We start from the raw sequence: 19,498 nt of genomic DNA, 5'->3' as shown, positions 1-19,498 counted from the left end.
AATGATTCTTGTATTTGCTTGTTTTGTCACAAACTAAAATTACGCAAATTATTTGAATTTTAGCAACCAGGAATTGGGGGGATGATTTCCGCATAGTGCATCTTTAAACTTATACTTGTTTACTTGACTTTTATACTTTATAATTTGACTCCTTCAAATAATTTACTCTGTCAAGTTTGCCACTGGCACGCTGCCGTAGGGAGGTAAAGCGGAAGTCGACTCCATCACTACCGTTGTTTGGCTGTGTCCGTAGCAACATTTAGAAAATGAGGTGGATACCAAGAATTGGTATCACAGTCTGGTTTATTAGGCAACACCAATCTCTGTGTTCCACTGTGCCAGTGTAATGCCAATCTTTTACCAGCTGAAGACTGTGCCTTAGATTCTACCTAATTACATATTTTCTCTGTTTTCCCCCTACAACCCAAACAGCCTTCAGATGCCCTTGTAATAGGGAAGATCAAAAATGTTGAATGTGTGCTACTTGCAAGGTAAGCAGTGGCATGAATTGGAGAATCTCCATTGCGTTCTTTTCGTGTCCTCTCTCCTCTGGCTTTCTCATCCAATGGGTTTAGAGAAGGATGCGAGAGTATGCAATTGAGATTCTCCTGTGGAGAGATCCTAAGTGTACTGAGCCAAATGAACTCCACTTCTGTATCTTATGCATTTGCGCCATCTAGTGGCTGTGCGTTGCAATTGTAAAACAAATTTGACCTGATCTCTCTTCTCCAATAGGCTAAACATTCCCCCAATACCAAATCCACCACTAGCCATCTAGCAAACTGATGTAGATGTAAAATAATCAGATAGGTATAAGTAGAATGGCAAAAAAAAACAGCTTGCCCTTTTTTACAAGTGGAGCTTGTAGCCATATTGCTTAGCCAACACAAACAAATCCTTTCAGAGCTACAAACGTGTCCTAGGGGATTACGTGCTATAAGAGTCAATTTAGCGATTCCTTTTCAGCCTTTTCTCTTTCCTGCGGCAAGCACTGAAAACTATTCACACTCCCCATTTTACTGGTCCCTAGGCATGGGAGACAGCACACCATCATGCCAACAAACGTCAACTACCAGGCTAACATCTGGGCGTTGCGAGAGGAGGGCTGCACACATCTCCTGGCCACCACAGCCTGTGGTTCCCTCCGGGAAGAGATCCAACCAGGAGACATCGTCATCATCGACCAGTTCATAGACCGGTGAGTGCCAGAGTTTCCTAGGCCTGGAACCCAGGGCTAACCTAAGGTTGAATCCACCATTGTAATGAGAATGAAAGCAGTCTGTTGGACATGGTGGTTGCCAGAGGTTAGTGCAATTGTTGTTGTCTATTGATTGAGTCCAAATCCAATTATTCTCTGGTATATGTACAGTTATGTACATTAAACAAAAATATAAACGCAACATATAAAGTGTCCCTGAAATGTTCCATACGCAACAAAAAGCTTATGTCGCTCAAATTTTGTGCACAAATTTGTTTACATCCTTTTTAGTCAGCATTTCTCCTTTGCTAAGATAATCCATCCACCTGACAGGTGTGGCATATCAAGAAGCTGATTAAACAGCATGATCATTACACAGGTGCACCTTGTGCTGGGGACAATAAAAGGCCACTTTAAAGTTTTGTCACACAACACAATGCCACAGATGTCTCAAGTTTTGAGGGAGCCAGAGAATGTAATGTTCATTTCTCTACCATAAGAATTTGGCAATACATCCAATCGGCCTCACAACCGCAGACCACATGTAACCACGCCAGCCCAGGACCTCCACATCTGGCTTCTTCACCTTTCTGTTGTTAATAAAGCCATTTTGTGGGGGGAAACTAATTCTGATTGGCTGGGCCTGGCTGCCAAGTGGGTGGGCCTATGCCCTCCAAGGCCCACCTATGGCTGTACCATTTATTTTAGTTCATTATAGCTATGGAGTAAAAGTCAAACATAGCCTATCTGTAAATGCTAGCAATTGATACGTCTGGATATTGTTTAGGTTTCTACCTACTACATACCTGGTGGAGTATACATGGAACGGTACATGTGTCATGGCAAAACAGAAGGTTTGTAAAGCGATGGTGGTAGAATTACAGTAGGAATGAGAAGTCATCAAGAGTAATTCTTCAAATAACTGAGATTTTTTTCCCAAGTCACTATCTCTCAAATGGGCCGGTCTGGCTCGGACAAGGATTCCTTAATCTCTCAAACATCTTTCTTATGTCTAGCGAGTTCAGACAGTGCGACGTCTATCTCAACTGATAACATTCAAAAGAACTTGCAAGTTGTCCATTTTTTCCCCTTACAAACAGTGGCTAATGCTGAGTGTGTGTACAGTATTCCAGCCTGGAGAAAGGCAACAACAAAGGCAATGGAGTAAAACAGGAACAGACGGTGGCATCCTGGCTCACATGACTTATCTCTGAAGACCACATTCTCTGACTGGTATTTCTTATAGTCAGCGACTCCGACTATCATCCCACGGCCAACCGCTGTGTATCTCTCATTTCCTCATTCCCTAAGAGAAGGAATGAGATTGTGTCTGATGATTGGTTGATAGGCGATGCTCTGAAACTGACTGCACTGTGGGCCCGGGACTTGTCTGTGTGGCAGAGTACAGGTGCCACATGTGTCCCATCGTGGCTAGATCTGCATCATGAGAGGAAACCAACACTTTTTTTTTAAAGAACAGACAGGACTCGTAGGGTTTTAAGGGCCGCTGGTTTGAAACAGGGGTTTCCGTTTTTTTACTTCAATATGTGGTCTTCTAATTTCTTGTGAATGAGGAGGACTGTAACAGGTTTTGAATGAACTGAGACCTAGGATCTGATGAGGTTGTTTTGTAGGAAGTGGTTGTGTTAGCTGATGCGTTGTGGAATGTGCTTAGGGCGTGAATTGTGACATACCGGAAGTTCAGTGGGTCTATCCTCCATGTCGTAGCTGTGTATAAGGTTCGATTGTGTTTCAGTGAAAGGGATGAACTCGAGAAATAGGCCTAGGTGTAAGGTATTTGCATCACAAATGACTGTTCAGTTTTGAATGTTATCACCTTTGTCTCGGTCTGTCTATGGGAATGCATTTCAGTAACATCAGTAAAATAGTACTTCAGCATGAGTCATGTTTCCCACGGTTAGGCCTAGACCTCTGTACAACCTTCAGTTGAGCAGCATTGTTTGGTAATATTATGACCGTGTGACCTGAAGTAAACTACGGGATGAGAACCAGATGAGCCCAAGATACCTCTGACAGAGGAAGTAGTGGAACATGTAATACCTAATCAAGGTTCCTTCTTCCGGACGAATTCCCTGAGCTGGTGGAATGGCATCTTGTTACTGTACGTAAGCAGACCTACACCACACCTAGGAATCAACACACCTTTCACAAGTGTGTCCTCTCTGGCTGTTCTCAGATTCATTAATATAGGCTAGTGTGTCAAAATGAAACAGAAATTAGATGCAGCAAGTTCTTCAGAACTTCAGTTCTCAGTAAGTTTGTCAGATATCCCTGTGGGATGATTCCCAGTTGAAGAATTCCCTCCGTGCTTGTTCCCTCCTGGTTTAGGGGATGATCCAACCAGGATTTCAGAAGAACTCTATCTAGAAATGTTGCAGCCCAAAACAGATGTGATGGCCATCAGTTGTAGTACTGATAAAACATGCTCAATTTGAATTTTTCTCTACTAGTAATAGGCTATTCTTTCTAAAGTGCCCAGGCATCCAATGTTTTGATTGGATGGTATTTTTAGGACGATTATCCAATGTGTTTGCCTGTGTGTTGCCTCAACCTTGAAGAAACACCTATTCTTCCTCAATGCCCCCCCCCCATCTCTAGATTCCAAGTCACCACACACAACTCTACCCATTATTCTATCAGAGTGGAACACAACTCCTCTCATTGTCCTGAGGCTGTGTTGCTGCATTGAATTGAATTGTCAGTAGAATTCTATGCAATGGACCGTAAATTGAGAATGTGTTCATGAGGCAGTCTTGTTGATTTAGAATGCAGTGCACACAAAAACCTTTGTCTCCAAGCTCTGTCGTCGTCAAGAAGTCAAAACGTAGTGCATTGAATGAGAAATAGCAGATCATTTCTGCAATCCTCCCTCGGGTTTGCCGTCTGACTTTGACTCCACGTCCTCCCCTCTGTGCAGCTCTCAGAGAAGCTATGCCTCATCACCGCCAATCCACCCATATGTGTTGTAAACTCTGATTCTATTGATAGCCTACTGTTACAACAAGCAGAGGCAGGCTCTGTTGGACAGAATAGGGAAGCTAACATGTTAGGACTTGTTCAGTCTTGTCCCACTGCGCAGCATGTGACCCATCCAGCATATTTCTGAAGGGTTTACTTTTATGATTATCTTACAACATCAGTGAGTCATTTGTTTTGCCCCCTGCTCCTGTTCCAAACACTGCTGGCCTGTTGTCTAGGTTAGCTAGGATTTCTCTCTGCTCGCCTGCTGCGAGCATTAACTCTGGTCTCTGGTCTCCCCAGTTCTCACTCACTCACTGGAGCTTTGCATCACTTTACAGTATGTGGTACTGGACAGGATGTGTGTGTCTAGTGCTAAGATGAGGTATATTTTCCAAACTACTATGAGTGAGCAATACAATACATAGCCTAATTATAGTCTCTGCTTTCGCTGACAGTAGCCAATGTTCCTCCTCGGGAGTCTTGTTGACATTGACAACAGTAGGTTATTTCTCAGTCGTGGCATTTCTGGAATATTCTACTCGCACACTTAGTTTTAGTTTGGTGGGGGACGGCAGGGAGGGAGGGGTGGGTCACTATACATTTCCTTTATAGAATGGGGCGGCAGGTAGCTGAGTGGTTAAGAGCGTTGTGCCAGTAACCGGGAGGTCGCTGGTTCTAATCCCCGAGCCGACTAGGTGAAAAATCTGTCTGTGTGAGCAAGGCACTTAACCCTAATTGCTCCTGTAAGTCGCTCTGGATAAGAGCGTCTGCTAAATGACTAAAATGTAAAAATGTAAATGTCTTGGAATGCCATGTTGCCTCAGCATTTCTGGAATCCAAGGTAACTCTGTATGGAGTACAAGGTCACTCTGTATGGAATCCAAGGTCACTCTGTATGGAGTACAAGGTCACTCTGTATGGAATCCAAGGTCACTCTGTATGGAGTACAAGGTCACTCTGTATGGAATCCAAGGTCACTCTGTATGGAATCCAAGGTCACTCTGTATGAAATCCAAGGTCACTCTGTAGTCGGCGCATGCACTCACTGACCTCTGACTTGACTATGTATCGGTCCTGCTCTCAATGATCTGTATAACAGCTGGTTTACTCTGTTGATGATGTGGGCACAGAGAGACCTGTTAGCAGAGCTTCACTGAGCTCTCACTGTGACACCCAAAGCAGAAATGGGTTGTTGTCTGTGTTGTGTGACTTCAAGCCTTAGTAAGAAATGTCCCAGGCCATCTCCATTTACTGGTGTGACCAAATGACACATTGGCTCCTGTCAGTGTCAGTACAGTCTAAATATTTGTTCCTCCTTTCAGTGTCCATACAGTCTAAATATTAGTTTTTCCAGTCAGTACAGTCTAAATATTTGTTCCTCTTGTCAGTGTCCATACAGTCTAAATATTAGTTTTTCCAGTCAGTACAGTCTAAATATTTGTTCCTCCTTTCATCATTTTTTTTGTGTCCATACAGTCAAATTCCCAAATATTACCTAGTAACATGAGGACAAGAAGTTGTCTTTCTAAGCCTGCCTTTTCTCAGTGTAACATTTAGGCGGTAGGTAGCTTCAGGACCCAGGGTAGTGTCTCACAGCAGCTGGTTGCTGGGCATGCTCATTTGAGCAGAGACTGGGTAGAGAGAGAGAGAGAGTGTGTGTGTGTATGAGGGAGGGGCATGTAGAACTGGCATGTGGCCTGGGTGGAACCCTGACTGTGCAACAGCTCTGGAATCTGGAGGGCAGCGGCCTGTCGGCAAATGCTAAATGCCGGCTCAGCCCATCCTCACCACCCCTTAACCCTTTACTCTCGTGGGAATTGGGCTATATGGATAGGGCTAAATTGAAATGTTTCTTACAGAAGAAATATGAAATGCATAAGCATGGTAGCAATCAAAAGGGAACAGTTTGAAGATTATGGGAACATTTATTAGACCAAAGGTGAGGACACAACAGTTCTCCTGACACAAGACTGAATCCAAACATTACACTGTTTATGTGCATTTTACATTTACAGTACTTTTCACCACATTTGTTGATAATGAAATCGGATAATATTCTGGATACATTCAGTAACACGGTAAGAATATTCCTGGAAAATGTGGGGTAGGTGCAACATAAGACAAAAAAAAAAAAATGACAAGGATTTGAGTGAGAGGACTAACTGGTGTCTCCAAGTGGCGCCACACCTCTCCAAAGTGTGCACAATTCCTATGTAATTTCAATGCACTTTATGACACAAAGAAGAGCCTTCAACTATACAGTGCTTTTTTTGATCTCTCCTAGCTGTGCTGTTGAGGAACTACTAGAGCAAGAAGACTTGTAGTTGTTTTGTATGGAACACAACCCTGCATCCCCGCCATCACACAGTTACTGCTGTTGTTTCCGCAATCATAAAACGGCCCATTATAAATCGCAATCTGGGTCAGGTGGGCATCATTTAAAAGCTTGTTCTATTGCCAACATGACTAGCTAAGTTATAAAATATGATCTTACAGTGTTAGGCTTTCACAGGGCAATTCAGAGAAACAAATCGTAATTTTGATATGCATAGAAAGTAGTCATGAGTACATTCAGATGCGTGGTCCGAGGTGACTTTTCTTCACAATAAACAAACCGGCTCATTCTGTTCATAACAACCCAGGGTATGACGACATCTTGTAACTGTACATCAAACCTAGTGACCATAAACATTGACCCTGTATATGACATGAGTTTTATGATATGGAAATGTGAAGTGCATATTTGGACGTGTGTTTGGCTTGTATGACATCAAAGCGGTATTTATTATAATCCTCAACGTCTCGTCTTTCAAAACACATAGAGTCCTCTTTATTTACAGCATTTCCCTCACTCAAGACAACAAAAATGTGCAAAAGTTGCCCAATTAGCAGGAGGAATGGGGGCAACTTCTTGTCGCGTGCGGTGGCCAAGTTCAGAACAGCTGTCAGTCCAAAACATACAGTGCTGAGCTCTGTCATTTATAGTATGTTACTTATACAGCCACTCCGGTCCAATTTAGGCGTTTATCAGTGGCCAAATCTGCCATTTCCAATCTGTATACGGGTGCGAGTGTAAAGGGTTAATAGCTAGCCTCCTCCTCCTCCTATAAAGGTTTTGGGGGATTCCATGCCGTAATTCCCAGATTTAGTCCACATTGCTTAACAGTTTGTGGCTAGTTTCTATGTATCCAGCCATGAAATATTTTAAGTTCTTTTTTTTCTTCTCCTCAGTGACTATGGGGATCTGTTTGTCATTGTATTGTGAGGGCCAGCTGTTGCAAAGCCCAGGATTGTTATTAAAATACCCTGATCCATTCAGCATGTATTAGTCATTGCAATGATGACTACTTGTGGCTGTGGATTAGAAACACTTTGTTTTCCCTACAGTGACAGGATGAATGCCTTTCACATTCAGACACCAACTCAAACCTTAAAAGAGAAAAGAATACCAATATTTGACCTAGAATGTAGTCACTCTGAGCCCACCCTTTAAGAATGTAGCCTATTTATAATATCTTAGAATGTTTTTGATAAAGTATTTTTTTGCACTGCGAGGAAACAAAGTCAGACAAGAAGTGACGTGTTAAACGGAAGAGAGAAATTCTCCAGAATAACTGCCAGCAGGTGCATGTTCTTCTTGTTTTGGACCCTGAGTGAGACGAACCATGGTAACAGAGTTGTTGAACCCAACCCTTGTCACTGACCTGTCATTTCCTGTGTGTCCTCCCTCCCTCCCAGGACAACAAAGAGAGCCCAGACGCTGTACGACGGGAGGCCCACCAGTCCCCCAGGCGTGTCTCACATCCCCATGGCTGAGCCCTTCTGCACCCGGACCAGGGAGGTCAGTGTCCACGGCTCCGTTCCAAATCAACCACTAGCACCTAGACTGGTGTCTGGGGCCTGGTTCCAAATCAACCCCCGCCACTACATTATAAATGTTATTGTAATGTACATCAAGTGTTGCCTGTTGGGAGAGAGTGAATGTTATGGCATTGGAACACAGGATTCTCGTGAGGGGAGGACGGCTCATAATAATCAATGGAATGGTATCAAATACCTGGAAACAATGTGTTTGTGTTTGATACTGTTTCATTCCTTCCGTTCCAGCCGTTACTATGAGCCTGTCCTCCCAAATTAAGGTGCTACCAGCCACCTGTGTATTTGAACTTTTTGGTTGTTGGTGTGTAATGAGGCTTTGCATAGTTACAATTATTTTCTTCTTTCCAAGTGTTCATAAAACACAAAAACATGGGCATTGACAAAAACACTGACCACTCTCTCCCAGAAAATGAAGTCACGCCTCTCCCTCCCCATGCCCAGGTGCTGCTGGAGGTGGCGCGGGGCCTGGGGGTGAAGTGCCACCCGCAGGGTACGGTGCTCACCATCGAGGGCCCTCGCTTCTCATCGCGCGCCGAGAGCCTGATGTTCCGCCAGTGGGGCGCCGACGTCATTAACATGACCAGCGTGCCCGAGGTGGTCCTCGCCAAGGAGGCGGGTCTTTGCTACGCCAGCATCGCCATGGCCACCGACTACGACTGCTGGAAGGAGCATGAGGAGGCGGTGAGTTATTTTTTTGTGTGGAAATTCCCTCCACTATCGTATATTTTTATATTTTATTGATTGTATGCTCTGATGAAGGTCTTGCGACCGAAAGCTTAGCCTTATTCAATGAAATGTGTGCATTGATCCTGAGTGTGCGGAGACTTCATTACGTTACATGTTTTATTGAGAGGAAAGTTAGTAGACAGGACAGGGAAGACAGGAGGAGAGCGTGTCAAACACGCAGTGGGACGGATGCGCATCGACACCCACGCCGGCAGTGGCGTGGAACCTCTAGACAGCAACCCAGGCAACAGGGGAAGAGGCGTTTACACAAGTGTGTGAAAGGGTCTGTAACTGTTTCGAGGAGTGATGTGTTTAGGAATGTCCCCAAGTTTCAGTTGAACCACAACACAGGCTATCTGGAAAATTATGTTATGCAAATGAGCCCGTTTCACTAAGATGGCACATTCATGTACTGCATGTGGTTACTTGGTCATATGTCTTGCATCCGCTTTCACAGCGGTTGGACATGTCCAACTGCAATATTAAGCAAAAATAAGAACTGAAATGCGTCAGAGCTTTTTATTTTACCACCGTAAACACTTATTATGGGTTTCAATTTCTTCACGATTCAGGGCTCCAGTCTCTCCCACCACATTCTCGACGAGGTGACATGACATTTTGCCTCCTGTGGTTTAACTGTTTTCTCCCGTCACTGTATTTAGAAAGAATCAAACCTAATAGGTTAGAGGTCACCGTCAGTGAATTCCATGAACACATTTCATAGAATAATCTCTCCATGAATTTTGAGAATTAGCCCTTTTTTTTTATATCCTGTGTGCGAAGTTAGTCACTTCCCCATCATTAGGAGCCATTGTTTAGTGTGTCTAAAATGTCCGTGACATGAGGGTTGAAGTGACCATTCCGTTTCTGAAATGGCTCCCAAAGTGTACTCCAGCTGTCACACTGACCTAGAGGTCAACTCAATTTGAATAAATGCATTTATATTCTTACATAATCAAAGCAGGAATTCAAAATGTGTCTATCCAGTTAATAATAACTAAATAGTAATATGCCTCTGTCACAAAGCTGTAGCAAAACAAATGTAACTTCTTTCAAATAGTATTTTAGGGATTTGAAATTGCACAATGACATTTGTCCAGTGTAAATTTCCTCCCCGTCAGCATTTTACAGGCAACTGTTTACGTTTCCAATTCTTTCGCCTGATTATTATATCGCTCTGAAGTACCTCCCACACACACACACACACACACACACACCACACACACACACACCAGCTTCCGAGTGAGTGACTGCCACCCACTATCCAGTTGATATATTATGTCTGGGGGAGGCTCGGCTTCCGTGCCCTTACCCGACATCCCCTTCCTAGTTCCTGCAGCTGACCTCCTGGCCGCCTCCCCCCTCCTTCCCCCTCCTGTTGCACACCCTCTCGCCACATCCTTCCGGCTGCTCTACACCCTCCCTCCCTGGCTCCCGCCCTCCCTCGCTGTGAGCGTGCCAGCCTCCGCTGTGAGCCTGCCAGCCTCCGGTGTGAATCCTGCCAGCAGAGGTTGAGTCACCGGTATACAGTTGTCCACGGGGCCTGGGAAGAGATCACAACACAACAGCCCCTCAGTTCAGGGGTGTGTTCATTAGGGCACACAACAATAAATTCATGTTTTGCTGGTCACATGTTGTGGTCACTGTGCTCCATTTCAGAAACGAACCTGGTCTCATGTCGTAGTGTATCAACATGACATTAGAAGGTTATATCAGTTAATGTCCCTTGAGGAGTACCATGGTAACATACAGTTGGGGTGGGCCACCCAAGATTGTATCGTCTTGTTATAAACGGCATGCTATCTGGAGCTGCATGGCATTTAGCCTAGTTGACATTGAGTGTAGGAACAATTTGTCTGATTTCATCATTGTAATTAAGTTATCTCAATGTAGCCAATAAAATACATACCCATCATAAATGTATGATTAGATCAAATTGTTTACAAGTTTAGCTCCATCCTAGATGTTGTTAATAGTGAAAAGGATTGCCTTATTACCTGCATTGCCTTTCCATTGGATAAGATCAACATGGTTATCATGGCTTTATAGCCTTAAGTTTTATAATAGGTTTCTATCATCAGTTACTGAATCTACTGTATTGTAAGGATCAATATTTATCACATCTTCATGCAGCCCTTGCTTGGTCAAAAGTAGGGCACTAAATAGGTGACAGGGTGCCATTTGGGACGCAGAGTTGATGTCGTTGGAGCTCCTGTGGCCAAAGTCTCCATGGCCACATCACTGTCTGTCTGTCTGACAGAGTCCTCCCCGTGATCAGATAGATGGATACCACTCTCTAATGTGTTTCAGTTATTGTCGTGTTGTCATGACCACTGATAACAATAGGTAGTAATGTAATGGCGTAAACGACAGGTAATTAATTACACAACAAGCAAGGGATTATCGTGATATAACAGACTATTAGATTATCTTTAGTGCATTTAATACTCCCTTTGACTTGAGCTGTTAGCTGTACCATGCAGTCAGGAGAACAGGTGTGTTATTTTATAGTGTAAGCAAACAGTCGTATAGAAATCACTCCACGGGCTAGCTGCCAATGTTTACAGAGGATAGGCCTAGCTTTCAGAGCACCCAGTTTTACACCCTGCAAGATGTAAGGCCTAAAACGCATTAATGCACACAACACATAGGAAACGTAGTATGAAACAAATGCCTGCTGTTGAACAATTAAACCATGCGCATTGCGCACTCAAACTCAAACTCAAACTCAAACTGAACCTGTAGGCTACAGTACAGTGTAGGATGTCTGTGTGAACTGGGAAGAAGAGAGGAGCTTTGATTCACAAACGTGTTGCTTATTTTGTTTCTCACAATATTTCAATTGAGGCTTGGATTGAGAAAAACATTAATTGCGCTCAAATTCAAAATGTTGACGTTTGAATGCCGTTGCCTGGAGACAATCACGAGACGGGTAAGAAAAGAAAGGAAAGTGAAAGTAATGCTGACCGTAGCGCAATGTGTTAACGTGTCAAACTGGCTCTGTGACTGTCCAGGCGTGGCACTACGATCTGTCACCGTGACTCTGTCAGATTACTGAGGTGTGAATTGCATCCACAATAACAATGGGCGATAATATGGAGTAAACGCATGTAATTACACAACAAGCAAGGAGGGCGTGTTTGTTGTCCGTTTCCACAGAGAAGTATTATTTGTATGAACCGCCTGCTTCAAACAGACTTGGTTATACTGTAAAAACAAACTTTGAATGGCTACTATTACTCTTCTAAAAATGAAAGCGAAAAAAAATGGTGTGTGAAAAAAATGGTGTAGCAGCCAGAATATTTACAGCAGCATGTACTCATTTATTAAAAACCTAACACGTTTTGAGACGGTATTTTATAAATGTTTGAGTCTCACATTGTGAGGCACGTCCTTTGGTCTCGCAGGTGTTTTAAGGCTGTCTGTCGGCATCTTTCTCCGTCTTTGGAAGGCGGCTAGAATTTACCAAAATAAGCACCTCAATCCCACAAAAAAAAATACGTATCCGTTTTCTCATTAAATGTAATTCCTGCTTGTCCCAGGTGTGCGTCGACAACGTCCTGAAGACAATGAAGGAGAATGCCAACAAGGCCAGCAGTATCCTGCTCACTGCTATCCCCCTGATCTGCACCCAGGAGGACTGGACCCACACCATAAAGGCTCTGAAGGTAAGACTTGCCATTGTAATGTGACCAGGTTAATCTCTACAGGTGGGTTTGAATAGAATAGTATAATTCAACTTTATTTATCATCTCGGGCAATTAAGTACTTTATTTTTTTCAATCTTACTAAATATCAACCTCCCAGGCAACATGGCAATGTACAACACAAAACGTGTCACCGCATGGGTATGTAGACACGTAGGAGAGCTGGTGCTGTTCAGTATGTCCTTTCTATCAGGTCTGGCGCTCAGTAAGCACATTCTCACTGAGTTACTCACTGCTCATTCTCAGATACTGATTCTCACTGAGTGCTGAGTCGGCCTGCATTAACATTGGATAGTTATTGGGTGATAAAATGATGACCTGTCCTGATGCTTCTCAAAACATGTCAGGCTTCTGGTCTGTATATAAACGGGTGTTAAAGGTGATGTCTTTCAGGACGTCTAGCTCTGAACATACTGAATCCTGCTTATAGAACTAATGGAATAGTCCCAAAAGTGATAAGAAATCAATTATATTTGAACCTAGGTCTGGTGTTCAAGGTGATTTCCCCCTCCTCAGGACACCTGGCTCTGAACCCAATGAGCCAAAATGTGAAGGCCCTTAGTCTTACATTCTCTTCACTATTCATCCTCAACGACACTTCAGTCAATGAGAGTGGGACTGCAATTTGACGTGCTAAACAGAAATTCCAGTATGGCATGCTTCATGACGCAAACACTAAAAACGAACATATTAGTTTGTTTTACTAACAGATTGCAATATGTGTATTTTCTAAAAACTGTTTTTGTTAGTACCTCTGCTACTATTTAGTGTGTTTTTGTGTTTGGTTTCTTTCAGACAACAGCGCAATCCTCAATAATGCTACCGAAACACTGAGAACCACCGAAAAGCCCCTCTTCACCCCCGTAGAACAGAGAATGACTTGCAACACACCAGCCACCAATACGGACAATGGATTCATCTCTCTCTCGATTCCTCATCAGTGAATCACAAGAAAGTGCCTGATATGCATGTTTTCAGTACTGTACATTCGCCAGGATTTCACAACACATTTGAGTAACATTACATCGTTTGCCAGCAGCATACCACCCTGCATTCCACTGCTGGCTTGCTTTTGAATCTAAGCAGGGTCGGTCCCTGGATGGGAGACCAGATGCTGCTGGAAGGGGTGTTGGAGGGCGAATAGGAGGCATTCTTTCTTCTGGTAAAAGAAGGTCCCAATGCCCCAGGGCAGTGATTGGAGAAATTGCCCTGTGTAGGGTGCCGTCTTTCAGATGGGACATTAAATGGGTGTCCAGACTCTGGTCACTAAAAGATCCCTGATAAATTAAGGGTCAAAATGTTTTTATATATATACATTAACATTGTCAGTATTTTACTGTGGTTTATATACTGTTGATTTCAGCCATGTTTTCATACTGTAGATACTTTAATGAGTAATTACACACATTTTGGTATGTCCTATAATGTCTTCTGAAAGAAAATGAGTTAGTCGGTTGTTTTCAGGGATTGTTTGTAGCCCATATGATCTGTACATGTAGGTCTATGACGAACAAGACTTTTGCAGAGTATATTTGGAACAGGACATTCAATCAAAAGCAACTGCCACTCCGTTCATAAAGCCTCAGTCCTGTTTATCCGGCTCAGGGGTGAAGTTTCACCTAGGTACAGATCTAGGATCAGCTTCCCCTCCCCCAATCCTAACCATAACCATTTAGTGGGGAAAATGCAAAACTGACCCAAGATCAGTGACTAGGGCCAACTTTACCCTACTCTGTTAATCCACTGTGTTGCCCAGAAACAAGGTCAAACTACATTGTTGATAGATTCCAGGCTCTTTACTCCTAATTATTAGGTGAGTTAATAGGGAATAGTGGATTCATGGCTCATAATATATTTTCCATTCAATAAAATGCCTTGTTTCATTAAGAAAGGCTTCCACTGAGGGCATGATCGATCTGTCTCATATCATGTGACATAATCTGAAACTATCTTCAAAATACTTCCTTCATTTTAACGAAGCATTTCTTCTTACATGGATTCAGAGCTACAGTATTATAATGGGATCCTAAAAGGGTTCACTTCAGTAAGTAGGCCTAACTGTCAACATGATGGTTGATATTCTGTTATGATTATGTGTTTGACTGCATGTACATGTCAAATGTGTTTGCAAGTGTGACAAAATCAATAAAGTTATGTAGATTGGAAATGTGCTTTTCATTTTAAAAATCAGGAAGTTAGCTAGAATCTTAACCTAACACTTGTTTGTGAAGTGACAACTGCATATGTGCTCAACATTGGACTTCCTGTCATTCTGTTTGCATAATGTCACTTCTGTTGCTCAAGTGAAATGATAGGTACTTTTGCAAAGTGCGTGTGCCATCATGCCAGATGCTAATAATATTCTCCATTTATCGCTACATCTCGCTACTGTACTGTACTTTAGTGACAAGTTGTGTCACCATTCAAATACGTTTGAATTAGAGAAACATGAAGCTCGGAAAGCATACTGTCTGGAAGTCGAAAACATGATGCAGCATAACGCAAGTAAATGGACTTTGAAATTACAAGCGTAACAAACTTCAAGAAGTGCACATGGTTTAAATATAGCCTACTTTCAAAATACACAAATGATATATTTTTCCATTTAATTATTAGGCTTCTTAGCAAATATTTGCATTGGCTCCCTCATGTTGATTGTCTACTAAACATTTCCAATAATAAATTGCCACTACTAAAATGTATCCTTAAGACAAAATGGATACATTGTAATGACTGCTAGTGTTACAGTTCCAATAGCCTAATACATGCCTCGAGTCAGACTCGGAGGACAAGTGTGGGGTTCTTGCATTCATTCCTGCCTTGTTGATCGTGCATTGCAATATTTTGCACCAGCGTTCCAAAGTTATTTGTGGCTTCCAGCTGGCCTGGTGCGAAATGATAAGAGAAACTGCAAGGGGCGTCATACGTCGACATCTATGCTTTATGCATCTCTCATATACAAAACAAGTGTGTTTTGACCCCAAATAGATATATGTATATATATATATATATATATAAAAAATTGTTGCGTTATTACAGTGGTCTAGTTTAGATTGACCTTTCAAATAAAATGAAGCAAAATGGCGGAATGACAGTTAACAATAACATTTATATTCATGCAAAACGTAGGCCTATTAGACCCATGAACCAAAATCTTGATCATTCGTGCAATGTACTATTTGAATTTTCGGGAGACGCCCACTTTGCTATCTCCTCTTGTACAGTAAGTTACACACAGTCTGGTGAGTGTTTGTTCCACAGTGAAAAATAAATACGTTTAATGATATTGATTTTGGAATATTGTGTAGGGCCAGGGGTATTCAACTCTTACCCTACGAGGTCCAGAGCCTGCTGGTTTTCTGTTCTACCTGATAATTAATCGCACCCATGGTGTCCCAGGTATAAACCAGTCCCTGATTAGAGGGCAACAATGAGGTCCCTAGTTGAGTTTTAGGTGTGTAGGCTATGTTAAAGAAACACAATAGGTCTTGCAGCCTATCCAAACATTCGTTTCAACAGAAAAAGTATGTTCCCATTATAGTTGGCCTAAATAAAAGGTATGTTTAAGTTGTAAAAATAAATAAGGTCAATAGTTTATCGAGCTGAAGGGACACACCTTACTTCTCACAAACGGACACGCTAATTCATTGTGGTCTAGATCCTTCCATTATTTAGATTATTTCCTGCCATCAAAAGTTAAACATTTCGTTCAATGTCGATACATTGTAGCGAAGCTTATGGTTTTCAAATTGAGCTCCATAAATACTTAATTATAGCCTAAATTAATACATATTTAAGTAGGTAGGTACTTAAATAATTCAGAATCGAAGTGACCAACTTTAGGTTTGACATTAAACAAATTTCTCGGAATTATTCAAAATACAAATACAAACATCATCAGCTTTATATGCAGGAAGTCCAGACCCATTTCTAATAACATTGTCTTAATATAAACGATTATGGATTATTATCAAAATACACAAATCCATACCCTACCTAAATTTTTACTTTTGGATTTCTAATAAACTCATCATAAAGGGCTAATGCAATCTGATAAAAACAATTATTTCTTTAATCAAAAGTTCAAACGGGTGTATTGAAGGTATCACAATACCTGTGTGCTTTTATTTTTTGTTCAGTAAATTCCTTACCTTATCAATATTGCATCCATCAGAGTATATATTTTCCTATAGCAACGCTAAACCAGTCTATCTGTGATTATTACATGATTTAATATTTAAAAAACAGCAAATAGCCTAATTACAACTTAACACTAAAAATTAAAATTGTACATATACTTAACTCTTAAGCCTAATTAACAAACCGTTGATTAAGTGCATAAAGTGTGCAATACTCTTGGAGAGGCATAAATAAAGCATTTTTTATCGATAAAAAAAAGTATTTAAGAACTTAACGGGTCTAGGATATACATCCGTATTCTATACAATAAAATCGTCAAACAAATAAATACAACGCATCTTTGAATTCATAAAGCCTGCAGAAACGCAACGACATTCTGGTGTCCACTTTCTTTTGCCAAATCGATTGGCCGGCAGTTCCTATTGTCCCGGCTATTCGGATCAGCGAGGAATTGGACAAGGATCTCTACCGTGTCCAAAAGCCCATCCTGGCGGCATCGTGTAACGGCGTGGTCCCGGTGTGTCGGTCTGCGATATTAGGATCCGCTCCTTGCATTAGTAACAACTGCGCCACAGGTGAACTGCCCATCATCATCACCTAGGAAATACAAATGCAGTTGATTTTACTTACAAACCTTCTGCTAGGATATTTAATAAATATGCCTATATTTGCGAGGCAAATAATGTTGCCATGGTGTATAATAAGTTATTTAGAGTAACACTAAATAATACAGTTTGCCTATAGTTCTATCAGACCATAAAAGCGCATGCTTTTCGTTTCAGATTGCGAAAAGTGTTTTAATTATCAAAAAATATCTGTGCTGTAATTCACTTAATAATTTAATAACAATATAATAATGTATCCACATAAAAAAAAAAAAAAATTAGGCCCAACTGATGCTATAACATAATCTTATGAATTAGTTGTTACTTATTTTAATTGTAGGCCACATATTTCGTAATGTAGCAAACCTAAAGAGCACCGAAATGTAGGCCTATCAAAGTGTTAAGGCAAAATATAGGAAGAGTCAGCCAAGGCATTTTGATAGCAGCCCAAGGAAATTGGTTTTTAGAGTAGGTCATTAAATATGAACACATTCATAATTTACAAAAAGATAGATCATGTATATGGATAACTTTGGCCATTTTTGGGAGATCATTTTTGAGTTTGGAACATTGGGTGTGGTGACCTGCATGCATCCTTCATTGCCCCTATATAGCCTACATTGGTAATGCCATGGACCATTTTGATAGAGTATAATATCGAATTATTTCTATGTTTATTTGAAAGGCAAACTAATGGAAATATTTCCAACAATAGAAGTATCAATTTGGACTTGATAAAACGTAATGGAAGGCCTACAGAAGCCACGCGCAATTGCGCACCATTCCCATCATGCGCACTAGTTGGAGCTCAACAGACTAAACTATAACGTAAATAAAGCACGTTAAAACATATAGCATATATAACAAGGTAATATAGGTCCCATGCAAATTATTTCACAGTATGACATGCTATTCTAGTAATGGATTAAGACAGTTTACGGTTTCAACCAAAAACATAGTCGATGTATTTTTTTTTGAACAAGGCCATCTCTGCAACGCTAAAATATTGATGACATCGTTGAACATTGACTCTCTTTTACAATAATCATGACACGATCTTCACCAATAAGCACGACGAGGAGAGCGTAGCGCGAGACACTTACCTGCAGAGGTGTCCGTCCAAAGCAGTTTACACCGTTGACGTCCACTCCACTTTGTAATAGAATTTTAACACGATCGGTGTTGCCAGTCGCGGCTGCTAAGGCTAGATCATCCTCGAGAGGCATCGTCATGAGCAGAGATAACGCCGCTCGGCTCGTGTCAACAACAGTACAGCACTTCACAGATTCCTTTGACAGGTAGGTTCACAATGTCAATGTCCGGACATTTGCGCAAAATTATATTCCTTCGAAAATATCCAAAACAGTCGTTAACGTTTCCAAATTTCAGGCTTCATTCGCATGCAACGTGATAGAAATATCCTCAGTTAGTTGGCTAGAATAAATTAAAGCGTACATCGTATGACAGATCGGACGGTAGTGTGTCTGGACTTGCCTGTGTTTTGAATTGGTGACGTCATTCTGCAGCAGAGCTAACCCGTCGCGCATGCTCTTTTTGAGCTTTAAAGAACACAGTACCAGGAAGAGAGCGAGGTTGTTGACTGTAGAGTTTACAGTTTAAAAACAGTGGGACAAATGGTTCGTCAAATCGTCTAAAATCAACGTGTTGAATACGAGCTGTTGGATATCAATATGAAAACTAGGCTGCTACAATGTCGCCACATTTGTTGTAACAAAAGAACTGTATGCGCGGCATGCTACTGCTACAATGTATCACCGTCTCGGGCAGATATTATTGCAGCGCGTGCCTCTCTACACGCTCCGATAGTACAGCCTGCTGGTTACACCCGCATTATGACACAGCAGGTGGCAATCACCATAGAACTCATTTACATGACATATTTACATTTTAGTCATTTAGCAGACGCTCTTATCCAGAGCGACTTACAGTTAGTGAATGCATACATGTTTTTTTGTTTTTGTTTTTTTCATACTGGCCCCCCGTTGGAAACAAACCCACATCCCTGCCGGGCAAACCCTCCCCTACCTTGGACGACGCTGGACCAATTGTGCGCCGCCCATGGGTCTCCCGGTCGCGGCCGGCTGCGACAGAGCCTGGACAACTCTGCTGCTTTCTGTCTGTAGACCTATAGCCTCAATATCAATACTATTGAGGAAAATGTCCGTTTTCTATCCACCTATTGGTGTATTCAATAATGTAGGCTAAATAAATTATGCACGTTATATACTGAACAAAAATAA

At 41.8% G+C, this 19,498-nt stretch overlaps 2 protein-coding genes across 5 annotated transcripts in view; one reads left to right on the top strand and one right to left on the bottom strand.

Annotated features, from left to right (window-relative positions):
• Positions 1 to 14,659, top strand: part of LOC121557059 (S-methyl-5'-thioadenosine phosphorylase) — a 38,333-nt gene extending 23,674 nt beyond the window's left edge. For all 4 annotated transcript variants that reach the window (XM_045214375.1, XM_045214378.1, XM_045214376.1 and 1 more), the window contains exons 3-8: positions 433 to 491; positions 1,031 to 1,198; positions 7,919 to 8,021; positions 8,501 to 8,740; positions 12,328 to 12,453; positions 13,288 to 14,659. In XM_045214375.1, the coding sequence (XP_045070310.1) occupies positions 433 to 491; positions 1,031 to 1,198; positions 7,919 to 8,021; positions 8,501 to 8,740; positions 12,328 to 12,453; positions 13,288 to 13,326 (735 nt within the window). In that variant the 3' untranslated portion in view covers positions 13,327 to 14,659. The remainder of the gene's footprint in view (positions 1 to 432; positions 492 to 1,030; positions 1,199 to 7,918; positions 8,022 to 8,500; positions 8,741 to 12,327; positions 12,454 to 13,287) is intronic.
• A 1,925-nt stretch (positions 14,660 to 16,584) lies between these two features.
• On the bottom strand, positions 16,585 to 19,025 carry LOC121557060 (cyclin-dependent kinase 4 inhibitor B). The gene is given in 3 exon segments (XM_041870940.2): positions 16,585 to 17,109; positions 17,112 to 17,229; positions 18,341 to 19,025. Coding segments are annotated over 3 exon segments (378 nt in total). The 5' UTR covers positions 18,470 to 19,025; the 3' UTR covers positions 16,585 to 16,978.
• Between the last annotated feature and the right edge of the window lie 473 nt (positions 19,026 to 19,498).

This window comes from Coregonus clupeaformis, unplaced genomic scaffold, assembly GCF_020615455.1.
Source record: "Coregonus clupeaformis isolate EN_2021a unplaced genomic scaffold, ASM2061545v1 scaf0246, whole genome shotgun sequence".
Taxonomy (NCBI): Eukaryota; Metazoa; Chordata; class Actinopteri; order Salmoniformes; family Salmonidae; genus Coregonus; species Coregonus clupeaformis.
The sequence above is the reverse complement of the archived record's forward strand: the minus strand, read 5'-3'. Positions and strand labels throughout refer to the sequence as shown.